General features: G+C 44.2%; 2 protein-coding genes across 3 annotated transcripts; both read left to right on the top strand.

The window, feature by feature from the left end:
* Positions 1-393: 393 nt before the first annotated feature.
* Positions 394-4668, top strand: LOC308170733 (uncharacterized protein). 2 transcript variants are annotated; one of them, XM_080545569.1, is made up of 4 exons: positions 394-611; positions 3136-3501; positions 3690-4034; positions 4628-4668. In XM_080545569.1, the coding sequence occupies exons 1-3, from the start codon at positions 474-476 to the stop codon at positions 3810-3812; spliced, it is 627 nt and encodes a 208-aa protein (XP_080401695.1). In that variant the 5' UTR covers positions 394-473; the 3' UTR covers positions 3813-4034; positions 4628-4668. The 2 variants fall into 2 exon arrangements, with proteins under 2 accessions (XP_080401695.1, XP_080401696.1); XM_080545570.1 differs by having other exon boundaries at positions 3136-3510; positions 3702-4034.
* Positions 4669-5873: 1205 nt separating this feature from the next.
* On the top strand, positions 5874-21235 carry serinc3 (serine incorporator 3). The gene is made up of 10 exons (XM_080545568.1): positions 5874-6109; positions 7993-8154; positions 10566-10759; positions 17434-17513; positions 17729-17866; positions 18616-18785; positions 18919-19009; positions 19212-19413; positions 19793-20023; positions 20777-21235. The coding sequence occupies exons 1-10, from the start codon at positions 6071-6073 to the stop codon at positions 20910-20912; spliced, it is 1443 nt and encodes a 480-aa protein (XP_080401694.1). The 5' UTR covers positions 5874-6070; the 3' UTR covers positions 20913-21235.
* Positions 21236-22691: the final 1456 nt, after the last annotated feature.

The following is a 22691-nucleotide window of genomic DNA, read 5'->3' as shown; positions in this document are numbered from 1 at the left end:
GAGAGAGAGAGAGAGAGAGAGAGAGAGAGAGAGAGAGATTACCTTTACTAACCGTAAACGTCCACTAGGTGGTGCAATTGGACACAAACAAGGGCTGCAATATAGGACACCGTATCCTAGATTAATGATTCTAGTTGAGACTACAATTAAAGTAGCCAACTTAGAAAATACAAATAAAGTATTATTGCGTTTATTTAGGAAATTATGCGTTTGTTTTGCGTTTGTTTTGCTCCCACCTCCTGTCAATGAAGGGGGTGGTCGTGTGTGTCTGGGGGGTGGTCGTGTGTGTCTGGGGGGATGGTGTTATGCGGGGGGACACGGTGTTTTCTGGTGAGGTCACGGACAGGCTGCCTGGCTGCCTCAACAAGTGTAGTGCTCCACTGCTCTTCCATCTCCTGGAATATACTTTATTTTAAATATTTAAAATTAAGTAGTTCAGTTCATTAATCCGATTGAGTGTGCTTGGATTCGAAATGGATGCCAACCCATCCTTCTCACTCTACGTTCTGTACCGAAGTGATCCGATTTATTCCCTCTGCGCCTCTGATTTGATGACCGCGTCTCAAACTGTGAACAATAATTTCATAAAAGAACAGAAGCAACTTATGAAGGTAAAGTGATTTCATTTTCCTTCATTTTTTTCATTTGGGAAGAATCAATTGTTTTCTCTCTCTACGTCCAGAATATGCTACTTGGTTCAGAGTATTTGCAAAATAATTTTAATACTTTTTTAAAACATGTAATATTTTACTATTAAAGTATAAACTTCATTCATAAATGCGTATGTATTCATTCAGATGTAGTTTTGCATGATTAATCTTGACATGATGTTAATTGTTAGCAGGTTGAATAAGGCCATCAGTATTCACATCGTATTCCTTCCGAAATATATAGAATAATAGAAGAAATATCACGTGACTTTTAGCCATTCCAGTCACGGAAGTTCTCCCTTAACTATGTCAATAATTGTCTCTGCGGTGACTTGTTCATTTTCCCGTTAACCAGACGCGCGTTGTTTGATGGTTTCTTAAGGAACCGTTCTGAATTTCTCAACACAACATCATATTTGTGGGAGTGACCACAGATTATTATACAACTGTGGGCCATAGTCATAGATTTTATTTTTATTTGATCAAAATCAGACATTTCAGTGTGTACTAATTCAAATAAATTTGATTTAATTTTTAAAATATTATATTAATATTGAAACTGCAGATTATTAATTATTAATCTCTGAGTATTGGAGAAGGGGTAGGATTAAATAAACGTATGCTTCTTCCTACTCCTTTTCGGACATGTGAAGTAAAAAGTGTTTTTTGTTTTGTTTGGTTTTTTGTTGTTTTGTTTTTTGTTGTTATAACTATTTCTTTTTTCACATGTTCGAAATAAAGCTTTCATTCATTCATTCATTCATTCATTCATTCATTATACAACTGTGGGCCATAGATTTTATTTTTATTTGATCAAAATCAGACATTTCAGTGTGTACTAAATTCAATGAATTATTAAACTCAACTGCAATGCCTATTTTATTTTCATGTATTGAAATGCTTACAGCAAGTGTAGAGAAACTCTATACAAATCACCAAGCTCCATCGCACATTTTACAACTCATGCCTAGTTTACTTTTGTTTGGCAACCCAGCACAAGGAATTTAGTTGACCTCTGTTTTCAAAGAACGACAGAGTCCGCACCCATTGTGTCAAAACACAAAGGTTGACGAAAATGCTCTTTCTCAGCTGAACATCCTTTGATGTGAGAGGTGCAATTCAAGTCAATTGGCAAACGTAATGTCCCCAAAACGGAGATAAATAGCAACTGTGAAATCCAGTCACACAGTTACAACCCCAATAATGTCATTTGTGTTCCTTTAGATGTATTTTTGTGCTGTCCCAGAGGACCAACAGAGAATGAGAACAGCAACAAAAACATTCCAATCTTTCATTACTTCAATTCACCGTCCTTAGGCTGTCACTATTTAGCCGTGCCAGAAAGTACAGCACGTTCTCACCAGGAAATGCTAATGTGTTAATCATTACATTAACCTTAATGTGTTAATCATTACAGTAACCTTAACCTTCAGTGTAGATGAAGAACATGCTCATGCCTTACTCAATAGTCCTGACTGTCACTCTTGTCAATGCCAGCATGGCCGTTTAGTGATCCTGTCCCCCACCGTCCCCCATGTCCCTGACCCTGTCCCCCACTCTCCCCTATGTCCCTGACTCTCCCCCCACTCTCCCCTATGTCCCTGACTCCCCCCCATGTCTCTGACCCCCCCCACTCTCCCCCATGTCCCTGACTCCCCCCCATGTCTCTGACCCCCCCCCACTCTCCCCCATGTCCCTGACTCCCCCCCATGTCTCTGACCCCCCCCCACTCTCCCCCATGTCTCTGACCCCCCCCCCACTCTCCCCCATGTCCCTGACTCCCCCCCACCCTCCCCCATGTCCCTGACTCCCCCGCCACCCTCCCCCATGTCCCTGACTCCCCCCCCCCACCCTCCCCCATGTCCCTGACTCCCCCCCACCCTCCCCATGTCCCTGACTCCCCCCCACCCTCCCCCATGTCCCTGACTCCCCCCCACCCTCCCCATGTCCCTGACTCCCCCCCACCCTCCCCCATGTCCCTGACTCCCCCCCCACCCTCCCCCATGTCCCTGACTCCCCCCCACTCTCCCCCATGTCCCTGACTCCCCCCCACCCTCCCCCATGTCCCTGACTCCCCCCCCCACCCTCCCCCATGTCCCTGACTCCCCCCCCCACCCTCCCCCATGTCCCTGACTCCCCCCCACCCTCCCCCATGTCCCTGACTCCCCCCCCACCCTCCCCCATGTCCCTGACTCCCCCCCCCCCCATGTCCCTGACTCCCCCCCCCCCCATGTCCCTGACTCCCCCCCCCCCATGTCCCTGACTCCCCCCCCACCCTCCCCCATGTCCCTGACTCCCCCCCCCCCCATGTCCCTGACTCCCCCCCCACCCTCCCCCATGTCCCTGACTCCCCCCCATGTCCCTGACTCCCCCCCCCACCCTCCCCCATGTCCCTGACTCCCCCCCCCACCCTCCCCCATGTCCCTGACTCCCCCCCCACCCCCCCACCCTCCCCCATGTCCCTCTCCCCCCCCCCTCCCTGCAGACCCTGAAGGGTCTGGAGCAGCAGCGTCTCAGTCGTATGCGCCAGTTGAGCGAGGAGCAGAGGACCTTCGCCTTCCTCATGAACAAGAGGCTCAGCCAGAGGGGTCCCGGCAGCAGGCCTCAGACCACCCCCTCCTTCTCCTCCTCCACCACCTCCACCTCGGCCTCCTCCATCCGTCCTCCGTCCATTAGGGGGTCCAAGTCTGCCCCAGCTGCCCTCTCCGGCCGCACAGGGGACCGTAGTGGCGGTCGCGCCAAAAGTGCCAACAGCAGAGCAACCAGAGTCCAATTTGAGCCGTCTTCCCGCCCTAGCCTCTCACCGGGGGCGCTGAATCGTAAGGAGAACAGAAATACACCAGACAGGAAGGTGAGCACTGTGTGCGTAGGGCATGTCTGACCTCGCCATGAACTGCACATTGCACTACATAACAGGACAGTTATAGCTTCATGGTTGTCGAAATTAAAGGTGAAAGGTGTCGTTATATAAAGCCTTTCTTTGTAGGACGAGAATAATCTGTTTGTTTTAATTACTTTTCTCCTGTCTCCTTGCATTAGGTTTTGAAGGAGTATGGGCCCTCCTCAGCCGGTCAAAGATGTTGTTGTGAATGTGGACACACCAGGGAGCTGTTGACCAGGAGACTGAGCTGTCCAGCGATATTACAGAGACATCACTCTTGAACCTACTATATGGACGGGGTATTATGGAAGTGCAATACAGCAGAACTTCCACAAGGTGGCGTCAAGTCCTCCTCATTCGCCTCATCTACCTATGGACGATGCATCGACTTTGTTTCTTGGAGTTTCTGTCATGCCAATGAATAGCCTGTATGTTTTATACACACCTCAGACGTCTGTGTTTCCTTTATGTACAAATATGTCCGTTGTTATATTTCTTTCTAGGTACAGTACAGGCCAAAAGTTTGGACACACCTTCTCATTCAATGCGTTTCCTTTATTTTCATGACTATTTGGTACATTGTAGATTCTCACTGAAGGCATCAAAACTATGAATGAACACATAGGAATTATGTATTTAACAATAAAGTGTGAAATAACTCTAAATATGTCTTATATTTTAGATTCCTCAAAGTAGCCACCCTTTGCTTTTTTGTTGTTAATAAAATATATTATAATATTTAATATAATCTGTGTTAATAATAATATGTTATTATATATATATTTAATATTATTATTATATATGTTATTAACAACAACAACATTTTTATTTGATTAACAACAAAAAAGCAAAGGGTGGCTACTTTGAGGAATCTAGAATATAAGACATATTTAGAGTTATTTCACACTTTTTTGTTAAGTACATCATTCCACATGTGTTCACTCATAGTTTTGATGCCTTCAGTGAGAATCTACAATGTAAATAGTCATGAAAATAAAGGAAACACATTGAATGAGAAGGTGTGTCCAAACTTTTGGCCTGTACTGTATGTGTTTCCTTTATGTACAAATATGTCCGTTGTTATATTTCTTTCTAGCTATGTTGAGCATATTTCATTAAATGCAGCACTGTATCTTTCATCAAGATGTTGGACAATATTTCCTGTAGAACAGATTAGTCCACATCAGACTGTTGCTCAAAGGAAACGTTGGAAGTTTTTATCTGTGATTTATTTAAGTACTTCTTAGTTAAATGAACACAAAACTACAGTATATCGTGATCTTAGAATTATAAGGTTCTATCTCCATTTTTGTCAAAATTGAGTTTTTTACATAATGGAATGGAATGGAATGGAATGGACTTTATTTGTCATTGCTACAGTACAGGTACCAAACAACGAAATTTAGGAGGGGTGGCTCCCCTGGTGTTAGGAAAGGGGAAAAAAACACATTTAGAAAAAGAATAAAATCACAAGAAGGTAAGGAGCTGGTTTACATAAATAAAGGCTATGTACACAATCCACTGTACTATACTGCACAGATAGTCAACTAGGGTTGTCATATTGCACAAAAGTATTTTTTCACGTTATTTAAAGTGTCACAGTTTGCAGGCTTGAAATGTACATGTTTGTGCCTCAGCACTAGCTGCCATACAATCCGTCCGGACTGTCCTGGGCCCAGAACTTAGGCCTTTGCTGTGTTCAGGGCCTTGACGGCCCTGTGGCAGAAGCAGTTCTTCAGTCTGTTTGTCTTAGCGGCCGGGGTCCTGTACCTCCTTTTCAATCTGATCCATTAGGTGTTTATTAATGCCTGTGTGGTGTTATTTTTAAAATGTTGACATTTTTGAGTTAGTAATTCATAAAATACAAAGGTTCCATCTCACAAAACATAATGGAATGTAAAAACTTTGACGCTCAATATCTCTGAACTGCCCTAAACGGAGATAGAACCTTATAATTCTAAACTCACGATATGTGTTATTGTAATCAAATATCATAACGTTTACTAATCCATCAGTTACACAATCTTAACTTTTACTCAAATGAAGCAGACAGCTACAATGTTTCCGTCGTCAGGTGGTTACATTCGCAGCCACAAGAGTTGCGTTCGTAAATTCGCGTTCGAAATCTGACCAGCACTCATGGAATGCCTCTTGTCCAATCAAATCACACGGTCCCTTTATTATGTTTAACCCAGTGTGCGCTCCGGCGAATTGACGAACGCAGCCATACAGTGTATCCAGACTTGTACTTATCTTAACGTGATGACATCATCATAGGTGACGCATCGTCTGAAGAGAAAAAAAAATATCACAGCAAAGCAAGATTGCGCATTGACAGTTTGGAGAGGGAACTAGTGCCGCTTACATCACAACAACTGTTGCATGTGACAACATTCTCTTAGTAAACAGTTTATACTTGTGTGAAAAGTTGCTACTGTTACTTGTATTGTTGAGAATCAAACCTGGAGGGACAGAAGACAAGCGGGTCGCCTTGCAGGAGGATAACGGATAGACAGATTGAGCCCCCCTGCGCCAAATTATGGGAGCTGTTTTGGGGGCCTTTTCTGTCGCAAGCTGGGTATGTTATTTATATCAAATATATGATGACGAATGCATCCAATATCTAGAGTGGTTTAGGCGTCAACTCTCTGCCTTTTTGGAATAAGTAACGGTTGTCAAGATGATGATGTCACGAACAGTTAAGCAACAAGTCAGTGCCAGTATAAGGCTTATTTCTGTGCCTAAAATCTAGAATACAAATATATTTATTAAGGCTTAAATAAGCCTTATTTATTAATAAGCCTTATTTATTAAGGCTTATATATATATTAAGGCTTGTATAAGGCTTATTTCTGTGCCTAAAATCTAGAATAAAAATGACAAAGTGAAAGTAAAAAGAGTTGGATGATAATAGTCCTATAGGCCCTTGTTAATCTGATTTATTTCAAATATAGGCCTGGCAAATCTCAGATCTTCATATTCTTTACATATCATTGTCTTCACATCATTGGACATTTGAGATCTATCACGTCTTTTACATCTGTATTGGTTTTTCATTATGGTTAGCAAACATTTATTCACAAATATTGACCTACTGTAAATGTGAAAGAGCTAATCTATCATACCATACCATCTATCATGCCATTGGTCATCTGCTCTACTCATGATTAATGGGATTAACCGTGCTTTGTTACCATAATTCCCAAACAAAGGCACATGATTAAACCTGTTTAAAAATAGGCCCTGACATCATCTCTTATGAGGACCAATACTACCAAGATAGAATATATAATTACCTATATTCACCTCACAGAGGTAGTCGTACTTTAATGTAGGGGGGAAACATTTTTATCTTATGACGACTTATGCAACAATGTACTGTAAAGGCACAAAGGTTGGCATTGTTACTGTGTTACTTTGTATCAGACCCAGATAGTGAGTTTGGGTCAAGGCCCTTAGTCAGAAACATGAGCATCTCAGTGCATTCAGTAGATATGTTACGGTACATGTGGGAAAACTAGGGTTAGGGTTAAGGTTAGGGGTAGGGTTAGGGTTAGACATGCCAGCATGTACTAAGTCACCCTAGCACCTAACCCTAACCCTAGCATCCTAGCACCTAACCCTAGCACCCTAGCACCTAACCCTAACCCTAGTTTTCCCACATGTACCGTAACAGATACACCACCATATTCATGTCAACATGAATAGGGGCTTCAGTTTGCTACGGTTTGTGATTTAGTCACTGAAATACACGGGCCTAAATACCATAGTCTTTCCAGATGCATCTTACTGTTAACATATTTGACAGTTATCCTATCTCCTGATGCCTTGTTGACCGCCTGAGAGCTGGCCTGAAGTTAACCCCTGGCTGGGTGGCCTCATCCATCGTGTGGTAAGGGGGATCTGTCATCCATTATAACATCCCTGCTCTAAGCCGACCTTGTCTGTCTGGGGTGTTACATAAGTTGTTTACAATCTCCCAGGCTACAGCACTCTGAGTCAGGTGTCTTAAAGGTACACGACACGCATCAGTTTAGACCTGTGGAAGCAATCGATGTTCTGTAACAAACCTACTCAATGTATTAGTCAGGTTCGGTGCATCCAAACCTCAAGCAGATTATTTGTTTTACTACCACAAAGTACTTTAGTAGTCTATATATTTCTACATTTCCTCTGGGATATTTCATGAATTTTTGCAGGTTAACATATTTATCGGCCCTATTCCATTTAGAACTACTGCGTTGAAGAAGTTGCTTTCCACGTGCCTGAGCCTACATTAATCTTGACTAATCTAATTGACTCGACTGTCTGGCTGGACTGACATCATGTTCTTAACAGCCCTTCTGTACAACGCTGTTATTGCCAGAATGTTGGGTGATGGTTTACCCCCGCCCCTCTCTGTCCCTAGGTACCATGTCTCTGTAGGTGATGGTTTACCCCCCCCCCCCTCTCTGTCCCTAGGTACCATGTCTCTGCAGCGGTGCCACATGCCTGATGTGCAGATGCTGTCCCAGCAGCAGGAACTCTACGGTGACGCGGGTCATCTACGCCTTCATCCTGTTGCTTGGGACCATCATCGCCTGCATCATGCTATCGCCAGGGGTTGACGCACAGCTCAAAAAGGTATAGAGCAAACAGACACTTTCCTCTAGGTTGACAGTCGTTGAGTGACGGCTGTGTAGTTTTATGATGAGTCACTTTGTCACATGACAAACGGTAGGCTACTCTCATTTGACCGTCCCCCCAGCCCGTCTGTCCACCATGGGGTTTAGAGCCTTCAGCCGTTCCGCCCCTCGCCTCTGGAACTCCCTCCCCCCCGACATCAGGAACATTGATTCAATCTCCACATTCAAAACTCACCTCAAAACCCACCTGTTTACGCAGGCGTATCCCTGTTGATTTACTGTTCCCGTGCTGCTCTGCTGCTAGCTATGTTTATACTGTATATTTCTCTGTATTTGAATTTTGCAACTGTTTTTAAATTTGTTGTACGGCGACCTTGAGTGCCATGAAAGGCGCCTTATAAAATAAATGTATTATTATTATTATTATTATTATTATTATTATTATTATTATTGCTTCAATACTTGAATGGCACGAATAAGAATAGTGATAGGTCTACACATGTACTAATAGTGATTAATTTTATGCTGCAAATACATTTTACGACTTTACAAATTCTTAGTCGATGAATATGCTACACTATTCGGTTTAACAGAGCTCTATAGGCTAATCTTGACGTTTCATGGAATGTACACACTGTGCGATGGAAGTTGTCACATTGCACGATTGAAATTCTCTTTGACGTTATGCGATTCTAACTAAGGCAAACAACCTACTACACTATAGCTGCTAGAGGGCCCATGCACAATTTAGGCAAGAGAAAAAACTAATATTAATTAGATTAGTCATTGCAATCTATTACTTTACTCATTCCCGAACTTTAACTAGGCTACAACTGTGTAATGGTTTTGATAGCCACTCTCTGAATAGCCACCCTAGTTAGCTCACACATCACACCTTGTGATGTTGAATGAATGACAGTTTCAGTTGCTAAGTGAATGAACTACTGTAGCCTATGAAAAAACACCAACTGTTTGACTGCTCAACACTTACATTAAATCTATAATTGCCTTTAACTGTCTTGTTTTTCCCGCCTCGGAGCCATTGGCAAATGCTCACTTTTCACGGGGTACAGCCACGCCTATCCCGTTGTGGAAGGCTACATCAATGTTCCATCAAAGTAGATAAATATGTTATTAATAATACTAATTCATCTTCTACCGTTAGACAATGTGCAAAGATGGAACTCACCAAAGTATAACAAGCAAGGCTACCCTGGTCATTGATGGCCAGACTGGATCAGGGACAGATTATTAACGGTTCAGAGGGCTACTGTATATGCGGGAGAGAAAATGTCAAATTGTGCTTAATTTACCAAATGGCCATTGCAGCCCCTTCGCCTTGGTGTGTATACTGTAGTCTAGGCTACTTTCCTGCTGGAGCACAAATTGTGCAACATGAGATTGAAAGCACAACTGTGGGACAATCAACAACAGAGGATATTTCATGCCATTTGGAAGTAAACCTACAGTATATTTACTGTGTGACTGTGAGGGGCACTAGTTGCCTACCGTACCATTATTGTCAGACCAGTTTATCCATGTGCCGACTGTTTCCATTGACCTACAGAGGATTGTTTGGAGGTCTAAAATCGTTCTAAAATCGCACAGGGTATTCCCGGCACTAGATTTAGCAAAACATTTAACTGTGATTGTGAAGCAAGATGTGTGTTTGTGTGTTTGTGTTTGTGTGTTTGTGTGTTTGTGTGTGTGTGTGTGTGTGTGTGTGTGTGTGTGTGTTTGCTTGCTGCTACTCAGAATTTTTAAGCCACTGATATATTGAGATCTTTAGTCAGGTGGCCGGAAATGACATATTGATGACTCAGAGAGAAGGTTGAATCGTAATCATTGTGTTAGGCAGATCTGGGTTGCATTCTCTTGTACAGATGTTTCCAAGGCAGCATGCTCTGTTAAGTCCAAGCTCCAAGCATGGCTGAGACATAGGAGATGCCGAGCTTGGCTGCGGCATAAGGGATGCCGAGCATAGTACTGATGTTTGTTACAGCTTATATACTTGTTCTCAGAGAGGGAATAGCTTTACCTCGTAACTTACAATACTGACATTGGTTCCCATACATGGCTCTATCCTGTGTTCATGCTGTTCTACCCTGCTGACCACTGGGTGAGGCTCCTATGTCCTTAGAGTTAAACTGTTACTTGATATGGTATGTGCCTGCTCCTAAGAATGTTGTTTACTACTGAGAGTGGGCAGCTTATGTCCTGAGAGTGGGCACACTTAAAGTATGTTTAAGGTTAAACAATGAGTATTGCAATATTTGATAGGCACACAAAAATGCATCATATCAGCCATTATTTTGTTATTTTTTTTATTTTTTTACAAAATGAATTTTTAAGCCACAAAATAAATGAAGTGGTTAATATTAGCTTATCCTGAATGGTTTGTGCCTGTAGGTTCCTGGGTTCTGTGAAGACGGAGCCGGTTCCTCTATCCCGGGCCTCCAAGCCAATGTCAACTGTGAGATGTTTGTCGGCTACAAAGCCGTGTACCGAGTGTGCTTCGGCATGAGCATGTGCTTCCTGGCTTTCGCTCTGATCACGCTCAACATCAAGAACAGCCGAGATCCGCGCGCTGCTATCCACAACGGGTAACCACTGCATGCCCTCCCCCACCCCCATCAACACTCAGGTTTTGGAAGCCTTCATGAAGCTCCCATGGAAATGTACAGACAGACTATAATAATAATAATAATAATAATACACTAGACTTATATAGCGCTTTTCTAGACACTCAAAGACGCTTTACAAACGGAAAAGATCGAGTAGTAATAATAAAAAGAAACAAAGTAAAAGAAAGTATAGGGGCCTAATTAAGGTAGTGCTGGGGGCACATGGGAAGGGGAGGGGGAGAATTATGAAACACGGGACGTGATGTTATACTGTCCATTGTGCCAATGGATGGTACGCACATGAGGTTTGCCTTGATGTTGAGAGTGGCATGGGAGCTGTATCTCAGACATGGGAAGGATGTTAAATTTCGGGACACATCATCAGTAGAGTACCTTTGAATCATGGGGTGTTTCGGCCTTTTCAACACTAGACACCCTCATCTAAGGCGGCCAGCTACAGGGTGATCAAGCCTGAGCTTGTGTCCCATGCCCAATCATGAGAATTGCCTGGTTGTTTAAATGGCGCAGCCCACGGGACTATGCAAGGCAGGGGTGTCCTCTTCCCTGAGTCAGGCCTAGAGCAGACCGCATACCTTGTTCACCCTCCTCCTGGAGGGTTCTGACCTGGGTTCTCAAGTGGGAGTGGGGGTAGGGGGGGGATTAGTGAGCGGGTCATGTTGCTGTTCTTTGAGCCCAGCAAGGGTCCTTCCGCTTGATCCATATCCACTGGCTGCTTCTTTCGGCCGCTTCAGAGAGTGATCTAATTGTCTGTCGCAGAGCCTGTCCATGGATGCCAAGGTCTTTCAGCAGCCTAACGGTGGAAGAAGCCACGAAACCTCTGCATCCCACTTCAACCGGATAGACTTTTGCCTTCCATCCTCGTTGTTGAGCGTCTGCTGCCAGTTCTGTGTAGCGCAGTTTCTTGCGCTCATAGGCCTCTTCAGCTGAATTCTCCCACGGGACTGTGAGCTCTATGATGTAAACAGACTTCAGTGAAGGGGACCAGAGTACCAAGTCTGGTCTAAGGGTGGTGGCTGCAATCTCGGGTGGAAAGATTAGTTGCTGGCCAATATCGACTAGCATCTTCCAATCCCGGGCCATGGCTAGCTGTCCAGCTTCTGGTTTGGTTGGAGGATGGTTGGACTTTTTCTGTCCCTCTCGGATGAATGTTGGTGCCGTGATGGAATTGGTTGCTTTCAAGGGCAAGGAGTTGATGGTATTCCTCTTGCTCTCAAGAGCTGCTGCCAGGCTCTTGAGGACCTGGTTGTGCCTCCAGGTGTAGCGGCCTTGTGTGAGGCTGGTCTTACAACCGGACAAGATGTGTTTGAGAGTAGCTGGAGTTGGGCAGAGGGCACAGGTTGGGTCCTCACCATACCACTGGTGAAGGTTCTTTGGAGATGGGAGCACATCATAGGTAGCTCTGATGATGAAGCTGATGTTGCTTGCCTCCATTCCCCAGAGCTCCCTCCAGCTGAGCTTTCTCCTTTCCAGACCTTCCCACCTCATCCATTGTCCCTGCTTTGCAAGAGAGACGGCCTTCGCGCTTCTTTCAGCCTCCTCCTGACGGCGCACCTCCTCGACCACCATTTTCCTCCTCTCTGATGTTGAGGCCTTACGCCAAGTTGGTTTACTTGCTGCAAGGCCAAAGCCTCCTCTTCCCAGCTGGACATGCCCCACGATGTCATTGTGCCTCAGGGCTGACGTAGCATGCTGCACCGCGTCAGATGGTGTCCATTTCCGTCCAGTTATAAGGGGTGGTACAGCATTGCTGATGGTCTGGTCTCTGGAATCCTTCAACGTCATCTGGAGTCTTACTTTAGAGCACTTGTACTCTTCGGTGAGGCTCGTGATGGGTAGTTCAAGGACCCCTTTTCCATAGAGGCCGATGTTGGTCAGACAGCGTGGGACACCGAGCCATTTCTTCACATATGAAGTAATGGTTCGCTCCATCTTCTCCACAGTTGTTATTGGGACCTCATAGATAGTGAGTGGCCACATTACCCGAGGGAGAAGTCCAAATTGCAGGCACCAGAGCTTGAGCTTCCCTGGCAGTAGGGTCTTGTTGATGTTTTCCAGACTGTTGGTGATGTCCTGCCTTAGCTGCTGCACTTGGTCTTTGTCCCTGAGGCTTGCGTTGTACCATCTACCTAGGCTTTTTACAGGTTGCTCTACCACAGTTGGTATTGGGTCATCCCCAATACAGAACTTCACGTTTTTAAGCTCTCCCTTGACTATAGAGATGCTTCGTGACTTGCTCGGCTTGATTTTCATCCGGGCCCACTTGATGTTCTCTTGCAGTTTTCCAAGTAGCCGCCTGGTGCATGCTGCAGTAGTGGTCAGAGTGGTCATGTCATCCATGTATGCTCGGATAGGTGGAAGGCGGATCCCGTTCTTAGTTCGCTCACCCCCGACCACCCATCTTGAGGCCCTGATGATGACCTCCATGGCCATTGTGAAGGCCAGGGGTGAGATTGTACAGCCTGCCATGATGCCTACTTCTATGCGCTGCCATGATGTTGTGAAGTCGGCTGTTGTGAAGCACAGTTGCAGGTCTTCGAAGTAGGCTTTTACTAGGGTAGTGATGGATGATGGAACGTGGAAAAAGTCGAAGGATTCCCAGAGGAGGTTATGGGGAACTGAGCCAAAGGCATTGGCCAGGTCAAGGAAGATGACATGGAGGTCTCTTTTGTCCTTCTTTGCTGCTTGGATCTGGTGCCAGATCATACTGGTATGCTCCAAGCAACCAGAGAACCCAGGAATGCCGGCCTTCTGTACGGATGTATCTACGTACTTGTTCTTCACCAGGTAGGTGGACAGCCTCTGTGCTATTATGCTGAAAAAGATTTTCCCTTCAACGTTGAGAAGGCAGATTGGCCGGAATTGACTGATGTCTGTCGCATCCTTCTCCTTGGGAATTAGCACACCTCCCGCCCTTCGCCACGCCTTAGGTATTATTCCCTTCTGCCACACTATCCTCATGAGCCTCCAAATAAAGCATAGAACATCTGGTGCGTTCTTGTAGAGCTTATACGGTACACCATTCGGCCCAGGGGCTGATGCTGATCTTGCGCGCCGTACTGTATTCTCTACTTCCTTCCATTTTGGAGGGCCAGTCTCCAGGTTGACATCAGGAGGTTGAATAGGTGGGATGTCATGTGGGATGACTAGCTGTTCGTGCCTTTTCGTGTCCTGGTGGACCTTTTCCAGATGTTCTTCAAGTTCCTGCTTTGGAGTTTTCAGGATTCCGCTTTTTTCCTTAACGAAGAGATCTTTGACGAACTTGAAGGGGTTTTTATAGAACCGAGTTCTTGTGTGTTCCTTCCTCTTGCGAAGTTTCCTCAAGTTCTCCGCTCTTCGCAAGGTTGCCAACCGGCATTTGATGTCCCCCTGGAGTAGCATGAGACCTTCTCTCTCTGCATCAGAGGCCTTCTTCCACTGCTTTCTCAGCTGCCTTCTCTCTCTGACCAGTCTTTCGATCTCTTGCTGCCTCCTGGATTTGGCTGGCGCTGGTGTTGCTTTGTCACTTCTCCTAAGGTTCACTCCAAAGCGCTCTTCTCCGTAGTGGTAGATGATATCGCCGATCCGGTCAAGCTTTCTCTCTGCTGTGCCCACTTGTTGCTCCAGGATTTTTATCAGGTCGTTGTTGACTGTTTCCCACTCTCTCTTTTCAACAGCTTTGGGCCACTTCACACTCGGTCTGTGCCCTTTGATCTTTTCCTCCTTGGGAGGTCTCTGTGGTTGGGTAGGTTCCTCCACCGGCATTTCTGTGCTTGTATTATCCTCCTCAGTGACAGGGGTGCTGATGCTCTGCGAACTTTGGTTTTTGTCCCGTCGCTGTGCTTCAATCGACTGATTTGACTGGTTGCTTCGTAAGAAGTACTGGTCAATGCGAGGCCCTTGTCTCTGCTTTCTCAAGCACCCTTTCTTTCCTTGGTGGATCTTCAACCCCCTGGCTGATGTCATTTTCTCCCAACCACAGGTGCACACCTGAAGTGAGTGTCCTGCTGCTGCTGCGGTTGTCTCGTGTGCCGTGTTCGTGCTCGTAGTCGTGTCCGTTCCTGGGTCTGTAGCCGTGTTGTCAATCGTTGAGCCATCTTGCGCCCCCGCTCTCGCAGGCTCTAGGGGTATGTTTCTTTGTTTACTTTCTGTAGCATTTGGCGGGTGTCTTCAACAAACTGAAACAGCGTCGGAGACTGCCGCCATGGGTAGCTAGCCCATGACAGCCCCAGTGGGGTCTATTCCCTCCAGTCAGCTGTCTCTCCAAGCCGTCACACAGACTTTCCTATGTTGTCAGCTGTCCTTTCACAGCAGTCACTGGACGAGTCCAGATACTCAGAATTATGAAACACGGGACGTGATGTTATACTGTCCATTGTGCCAATGGATGGTACGCACATGAGGTTTGCCTTGATGTTGAGAGTGGCATGGGAGCTGTATCTCAGACATGGGAAGGATGTTAAATTTCGGGACACATCATCAGTAGAGTACCTTTGAATCATGGGGTGTTTCGGCCTTTTCAACACTAGACACCCTCATCTAAGGCGGCCAGCTACAGGGTGATCAAGCCTGAGCTTGTGTCCCATGCCCAATCATGAGAATTGCCTGGTTGTTTAAATGGCGCAGCCCACGGGACTATGCAAGGCAGGGGTGTCCTCTTCCCTGAGTCAGGCCTAGAGCAGACCGCATACCTTGTTCACCCTCCTCCTGGAGGGTTCTGACCTGGGTTCTCAAGTGGGAGTGGGGGTAGGGGGGGGATTAGTGAGCGGGTCATGTTGCTGTTCTTTGAGCCCAGCAAGGGTCCTTCCGCTTGATCCATATCCACTGGCTGCTTCTTTCGGCCGCTTCAGAGAGTGATCTAATTGTCTGTCGCAGAGCCTGTCCATGGATGCCAAGGTCTTTCAGCAGCCTAACGGTGGAAGAAGCCACGAAACCTCTGCATCCCACTTCAACCGGATAGACTTTTGCCTTCCATCCTCGTTGTTGAGCGTCTGCTGCCAGTTCTGTGTAGCGCAGTTTCTTGCGCTCATAGGCCTCTTCAGCTGAATTCTCCCACGGGACTGTGAGCTCTATGATGTAAACAGACTTCAGTGAAGGGGACCAGAGTACCAAGTCTGGTCTAAGGGTGGTGGCTGCAATCTCGGGTGGAAAGATTAGTTGCTGGCCAATATCGACTAGCATCTTCCAATCCCGGGCCATGGCTAGCTGTCCAGCTTCTGGTTTGGTTGGAGGATGGTTGGACTTTTTCTGTCCCTCTCGGATGAATGTTGGTGCCGTGATGGAATTGGTTGCTTTCAAGGGCAAGGAGTTGATGGTATTCCTCTTGCTCTCAAGAGCTGCTGCCAGGCTCTTGAGGACCTGGTTGTGCCTCCAGGTGTAGCGGCCTTGTGTGAGGCTGGTCTTACAACCGGACAAGATGTGTTTGAGAGTAGCTGGAGTTGGGCAGAGGGCACAGGTTGGGTCCTCACCATACCACTGGTGAAGGTTCTTTGGAGATGGGAGCACATCATAGGTAGCTCTGATGATGAAGCTGATGTTGCTTGCCTCCATTCCCCAGAGCTCCCTCCAGCTGAGCTTTCTCCTTTCCAGACCTTCCCACCTCATCCATTGTCCCTGCTTTGCAAGAGAGACGGCCTTCGCGCTTCTTTCAGCCTCCTCCTGAGGGTTAACTGGTGAACTAGGGTTCAACTATACAGACTATATCACATTCTACCATACATACATGTTAAAAAATCCATTACAAATTCAAGCTGAGAATCTGTACTTTGACCCAATGGTAATTGTTTGATTTCAAAATCAGAGTATACAGCGAAAAGAAGACAAAATGCTTCCCAGAGGCCCAGTTTTGTAGGAAGTCACATTGTGTGCTTTGAGTTGCATCCATGTACGAAAGGCGCTATATAAATAAAGTTTCACTTCACTTGTTCGATTTGACATGCATGACTTTGAACAGTGTTCAGTATCAGAATGTATCAGAATGTAAGGCTGTTTGTTTTTGGACTTCTGCCTCTTCCATCTACTATCACAATGTCCGAACTGAAAAACTATTGAAATCCCATAGTAACACAACAAGTCGTTGACTGCTTCTCGGAAAATAGCAAGGTTTTAGTGATGATAAAACAATTCATAGGAGATAAAAGTTGTTTAATCCCAAAATGCATCAGTTGAACTTGAATACACAAAGAAAGATGAACTGTCATGAAATCACCACCCTGCCCCAAGCGCTAAGACCCTTGAGGGAAAGATAAGATATAGTGAACAGAACACAGTCTCTTTGTCTGAGAGTGCCAAGCCAGCTGCCAGTGTCCTCCAATGAAGACGTCCTTCCCACTGTCTTGTGGGAGAGTGTTCCGCAGAGCCTTGAGAAAATGTATCATTGACGGACGCTCAATACATGTTACACAATTCACTCACAGTTTCTATCCAATCTTATCAGAGGCCTCTTGAACCATATTTCATATTTGTTTAAATTCCATGATGCAGGTAGTAATAGCATTCCAACTGGAGCTCGGGACTACAATGCCCTTCCCTTTGGTGGGGAGCTGAGAGAACAATAGACAGGAAACATAGGAAAATAAAAAATAATATGTGTCCATTTAATAATATCATATATGTCCATTTAATCCCTGATGAATAACGTCCTTTAACTTTCCCAGGTTTTGGTTCTTTAAGATTGCTGGCATGGTCGCAGTGACCGTCGGTGCCTTTTACATTCCTGAAGGGCCTTTTACTCGCAGTAAGATTTATTAACTGATCATTAAAACATTATATACATGTAGTAGTTTGTTATACTTTAGTTGTTTAATTTGTCATAATCGTTAAGGATTTCTTAGGATGTCTTTGTACTTGTTGTTAATTATATGCATGACTGGGGATGTATTTATAATAATCCATACTGTATACAGGTTGATGTGTAGTATGGTGACAGCCTCTCTTTCCCTGTGGTTGCAGCATGGTTCGTGGTGGGGACCTGCGGGGCGTTCTGCTTCATCCTGATCCAGCTGGTTCTGCTGGTGGACTTTGCCCACTCCTGGAACGAGGCCTGGGTGGACAAGATGGAGACTGGCCATGCCAGGGGCTGGTACGCAGGTGGGTCCGGCCCTCTAGTGGAGAACTCTTTATGGAAGACTAATCGTGACGTTAGAATTATAAGGTTCTATCTCCATTTTTGTGAAAATTTAGTTTTTTACATAATCTGATCTATTAGGTGTTTATTAATGCCTGTGTGGTGTTATTTTTAATATGTTGACATTTCTTAGTTAGTAATTAATAAAATGCAAAGATTCCATCTCACCAAACATAATGGAATGTAAAAACTTTGACGCTCAATATCTCTGAACTACCCTAAACGGAGATAGAACCTTATCATTCTAAGCTCAGGTAATATGTTTACTAACTCATGTTTCATTTACTAGTGCACTTATTTTTCATTGACAAGACATCCAGAGGCTGATTGGAGATGACAGATTCTGCTCTACATTGACATAGTATGACCCAATGTTGGGTGCCACGATGTAGAGACATGTTTTGTTGTTTTCGAATGCTAATTCCACGCACATTGCACATACCTCTTTCTGATATAGCCTCTATTTATACCTCTGCACACACCATACTGTAGATAAGATACCTTAACTGTACATAGCTCATAACTGTATATACCTCGAAACTACCGTACTTGCCATACTACCTGTACCTATCACTGTCATTGTCATGTTTCATATAATGTTTTATACCACTATTTTGCGCTTCTGGTTAGATGCTTAACTGCATTTTGTTTGTCTAGTTAGTACTTTCTATAATAAAGTTGAATCTAATCTAATTCTGTTTTCTATTTCTAGCCTTACTCGCTATAACTGGATTTAACTACGTCATGTCCTTCATCGCCATTGTCCTCTTCTACATCTTCTACACTCAGCCAGAGGGATGTCTGCTCAACAAGTTCTTCATTAGCTTCAACATGCTACTCTGCATAGTGGCCTCTGTTGTGTCTGTACTGCCCAGAGTACAGGTGAGCGCCCCCCCCCAACTCCCACCATGGTGATATTCATCATCTCATCTCATTCACGGACCCTCTTGAGTGAAAGTCCTTCATAAGACGTTCATGTCATTCTCATCCATCAACATTTTGTTGTTGTTTTCAGGCATCCCAACCACGATCTGGTCTACTACAGTCGTCCATCCTGACCCTGTATACCATGTATCTGACCTGGTCGGCCATGTCCAACGTGCCTGGTGAGAGGAGATGAAACATCAGAACAATCACGAGAGCAAAGCTCTGTTCATTTAATACTTGTGCATCTATTTCTATTGATCTATTTCTATTGCACAATGTTCTCTTAAAATATCTGAGCTCGGACTCAAATGTTTCAGATGTTGAACTGGAACTAAACTCAAAAGTGAATGTCAACATTTCTAAACTTGAATTCCCCCCCAGACCGGAAATGTAACCCCAGGCTGCTGAGCATCTTCCAGCAGATCGCCGTCGCCACGGTGGCCCCCCTGGAGATAGAGAACATGACGGCTGTGTTGATCGTCGGCACGGAGGAGCCTATCCTCTCCTCCCCGTACATCCAGTGGTGGGATGCGGAGAGCATCGTGGGCTTGGCCATCTTCGTCCTCTGTATCCTCTACTCCAGGTAGGGTGGATCAGTCGCACTGCAAAAAGTCAGTTCTCCAAAACAAGGGGAAAAGCAATAAAATGAGGGAAATATGACATAAAATAAGCAAAACAAAAACGAGCCTATGTTGCCTTGATTTATGATTTATTTATTTCTACTTAGTTTTACCTTTTGCAGTGCAGTGGAGATGGGACGGGATGAACGTTTGTAAGATTGAACTCTGTGTACAAGACAGAGAAGACTAGAAAAGATAGAGAGAGGACTCAAAACAGCACTGTCTCATGAAACACGTGTGGCAACAGAACAATGTGTCGGTAGTATTTTAAACATGGTAGCAGTCAACATTTGTTCTGTCACTGTATTCGCTTCATCTGTGATGTCAACATTTTCCTGGCAGCATCCGTTCCTCAAACACCAGCCAGGTGAACAAGCTGACCATGGCATCCAACGACGAGGCCATCCTGGAGGAGAGTGTCCCTGGCACCCCTGACGAGGTGGAGGGAGGGGGCGGGCCCAGGCGGCTAGAGGACAACGAGAGGGACCTGGTCCAATACAGCTACTCCTTCTTTCACTTCATGCTGTTCCTGGCTTCACTCTACATCATGATGACTCTCACCAACTGGTACAGGTCCGTATGTCCCCCCACTTATACAGTGGGGTGCAACCCTAACCCTAACACTAACACTAAATGCTACAAAGTTGCATTGACACATTGAAACATGACACCTTTCTGCAAATCTTAAAGCAAGGTTTCTTTTTTAATTTTAATTTTAGTTTTTAAATGCTAAAAGTTTGGGAACCCTTTTGGATTATTCGTTGTTACCTTTGTAGAAGATGATTACTAAGGCCCAGACCAAGGTGATTTACTTGTTAGGGCTTCAATGAGTCAGGTGAATATAATTCCAGGGTTGAACTATATATTCTGAAGTAACTCCATGTCTTCTAAAGTATCCGACTGCGGTGGCTGTGGTGATCTGGAAGACCCCAATCACCATCCACTGCACACTCATTGATACAAGGCTGAGGGACGCTACTTGCAGATCTCTTCTTATAAACACGACTCATTTTCACTCAGTCTTGCGCTTGACAGGTATAGCTACCACAGACCCCATGCAATTATTTAAGCAGCTTGACAGGAGGGAATTCCCACGGCTAAACATGACGTCATAAACATAGGGCACTCCCCCTACTTCCTCAACAGACAGCTGCTCAACAGCTGACCATTAGAGCAATACATTTTATTACCTCATTTAGAGATCAAAGAAATATGAGATCAAAGCAAAAGGCCCCATATATACTACTGATATCCATGAGGTTTGTATGCGCAAATAAATTATACTTTAGTGAACTTTACGACTAATACAAATCTTTCCTCTCACAGCCCTGACGCAGACTACGCTATGACCAGCAAGTGGCCGGTGGTTTGGGTGAAAATCACGTCCAGTTGGGTGTGTCTCTCCCTCTATGTGTGGACCCTGGTGGCGCCCATGATTCTCACCAACCGGGAGTTTGGCTGAAAATGTTCTGCCAATATAGCACCCTTCCAGTTCCCTTACTTTCATTCCTGACATTCCTATTTTCTTTTCTTCTTTTTTTTTACCTTTTTCATAAACGTTGACCATATTGCCTACATTTTATGTGATTCCTGTCAAAATGGACTGCATTAGGAATGTTGTAGATGTAGATAATCTCCTTAAATTAGCCTAAATGTTCTGATGGGTGAGAGGACATGTAAGCATATGGACCTGCTATTCAATTGTTAGGCTTGTGTTGATCTTTAAATTTAAAAAAAGAAAGAAAAAAAAAGTGAGTAGTACACTCTCATACATGGATGTCTATAGGCCTATTTCACTTTGGCGTACCCTCGAAACCAAATATATGATATTTCTGCTCATAACTGAATGTGTTGTATGCCTGCATAATGGGCCCAACAGATTACATCTGTATTGCTGATCCTACAGTATAAGACGATTACAGTTAGTAGAATCTCATATACTACATATTATGATATGCATATCACATATATATAATGCATATTATGATATATGCATTTCACTAATGTGAAATTTGTTGACTTGCGTCACAATCACTGCTTTATTCTGAGCTCAAGTTATATATCTACACTCACTGAACACTTTGTTAGGAACACCTGTATTCATTCATTCATGCACATGCACATCTTGCACACTTTGGGCCTGTTAATACCAAATACCAATCAATCATCGCTTGAATGCCACAGCCTATTTGAGCCACAATTTACCCCTTGCACCATGTCACAAATCAAAAGTCGTCTCAAACTGGTTTGATGAACATGACAATGAGTTGAGTGTTTTGGATCTGAATCCAATAGAACACCTTTGGGATATGGTAGAACGGTAGAGTCACATCTTGAAAGTGCACCTGACAAATCTGCAGGAATTACGTGATGCAATCATGTCGTCATGGATCAGAATCTCAAAGGAATGTTTCCAACATCTTGTGGAATCAATCCACGAAGAATTAAGGCTGTTTTGAGAGCAAAAGGAGACCCTACCCAGTATTAGTATAGTGTTCCTAAGAAAGTGTTCGGTGTGTGTGTGTGTATATATATATGTGTTTACTACGGTATTACTTTATGCTCTGTAGTTTACATTGCATAGTAGCCTTTGGTCCAGTGATGTTCTGTAAATGGTTTTGTTTGCACTTTCAGTATTACAAATGCTTATTTAATAGTAGCCAACACTGTTCAGTTGTAATTCAGTTGTCATTGATTTCATATGGTTTGTTATTGTAGTAAGCTGCTACAGGTATGGTCTGCTGCAATGCCTTTTAATGCCTTACATATCTGTACATGTGTGTGCATGAATCATTGAATTGAGCGCAATGCAGAAAAAAACCCTATTTGTTTTAAAGTACATTTAAATGATCCACTGTCAATGTGTTGAATGTATGTTTATGCTTCTGCCAAATATTTCTGTAATATTTATATTGTTTTACCTTTGTGTCTGAAATGTATTACTGTAATTGACTTTATCAATAGACTGAAGCCATTCTTACTCAAGGAACTGAAGCACATTTTACATGTTAAAACATGTTATGATGTTATTCTATAACCACCAAAATGGTAGCATAAAAGTGATAAATAAGTGATTCATTAATTTGTTGGCATAGTTTATTTGAAATAATGTGTTTTTATTATGTCCTCAAATTCAGTTATAATACAAAATGAAACAGTATGTCGATGCAATTGGAACATGATTACTAGAAACATACATTGTAATACTGTTGAAAATGTCTGAGACCAGAACACCCTGTAA

This window comes from Nansenia antarctica (genome assembly GCF_963989245.1).
Source record: "Nansenia antarctica genome assembly, chromosome: 15".
Lineage (NCBI taxonomy): Eukaryota > Metazoa > Chordata > Actinopteri > Argentiniformes > Microstomatidae > Nansenia > Nansenia antarctica.
Note: the sequence above shows the minus strand (reverse complement) of the source record. Positions and strands in the feature narration are given on the sequence as shown.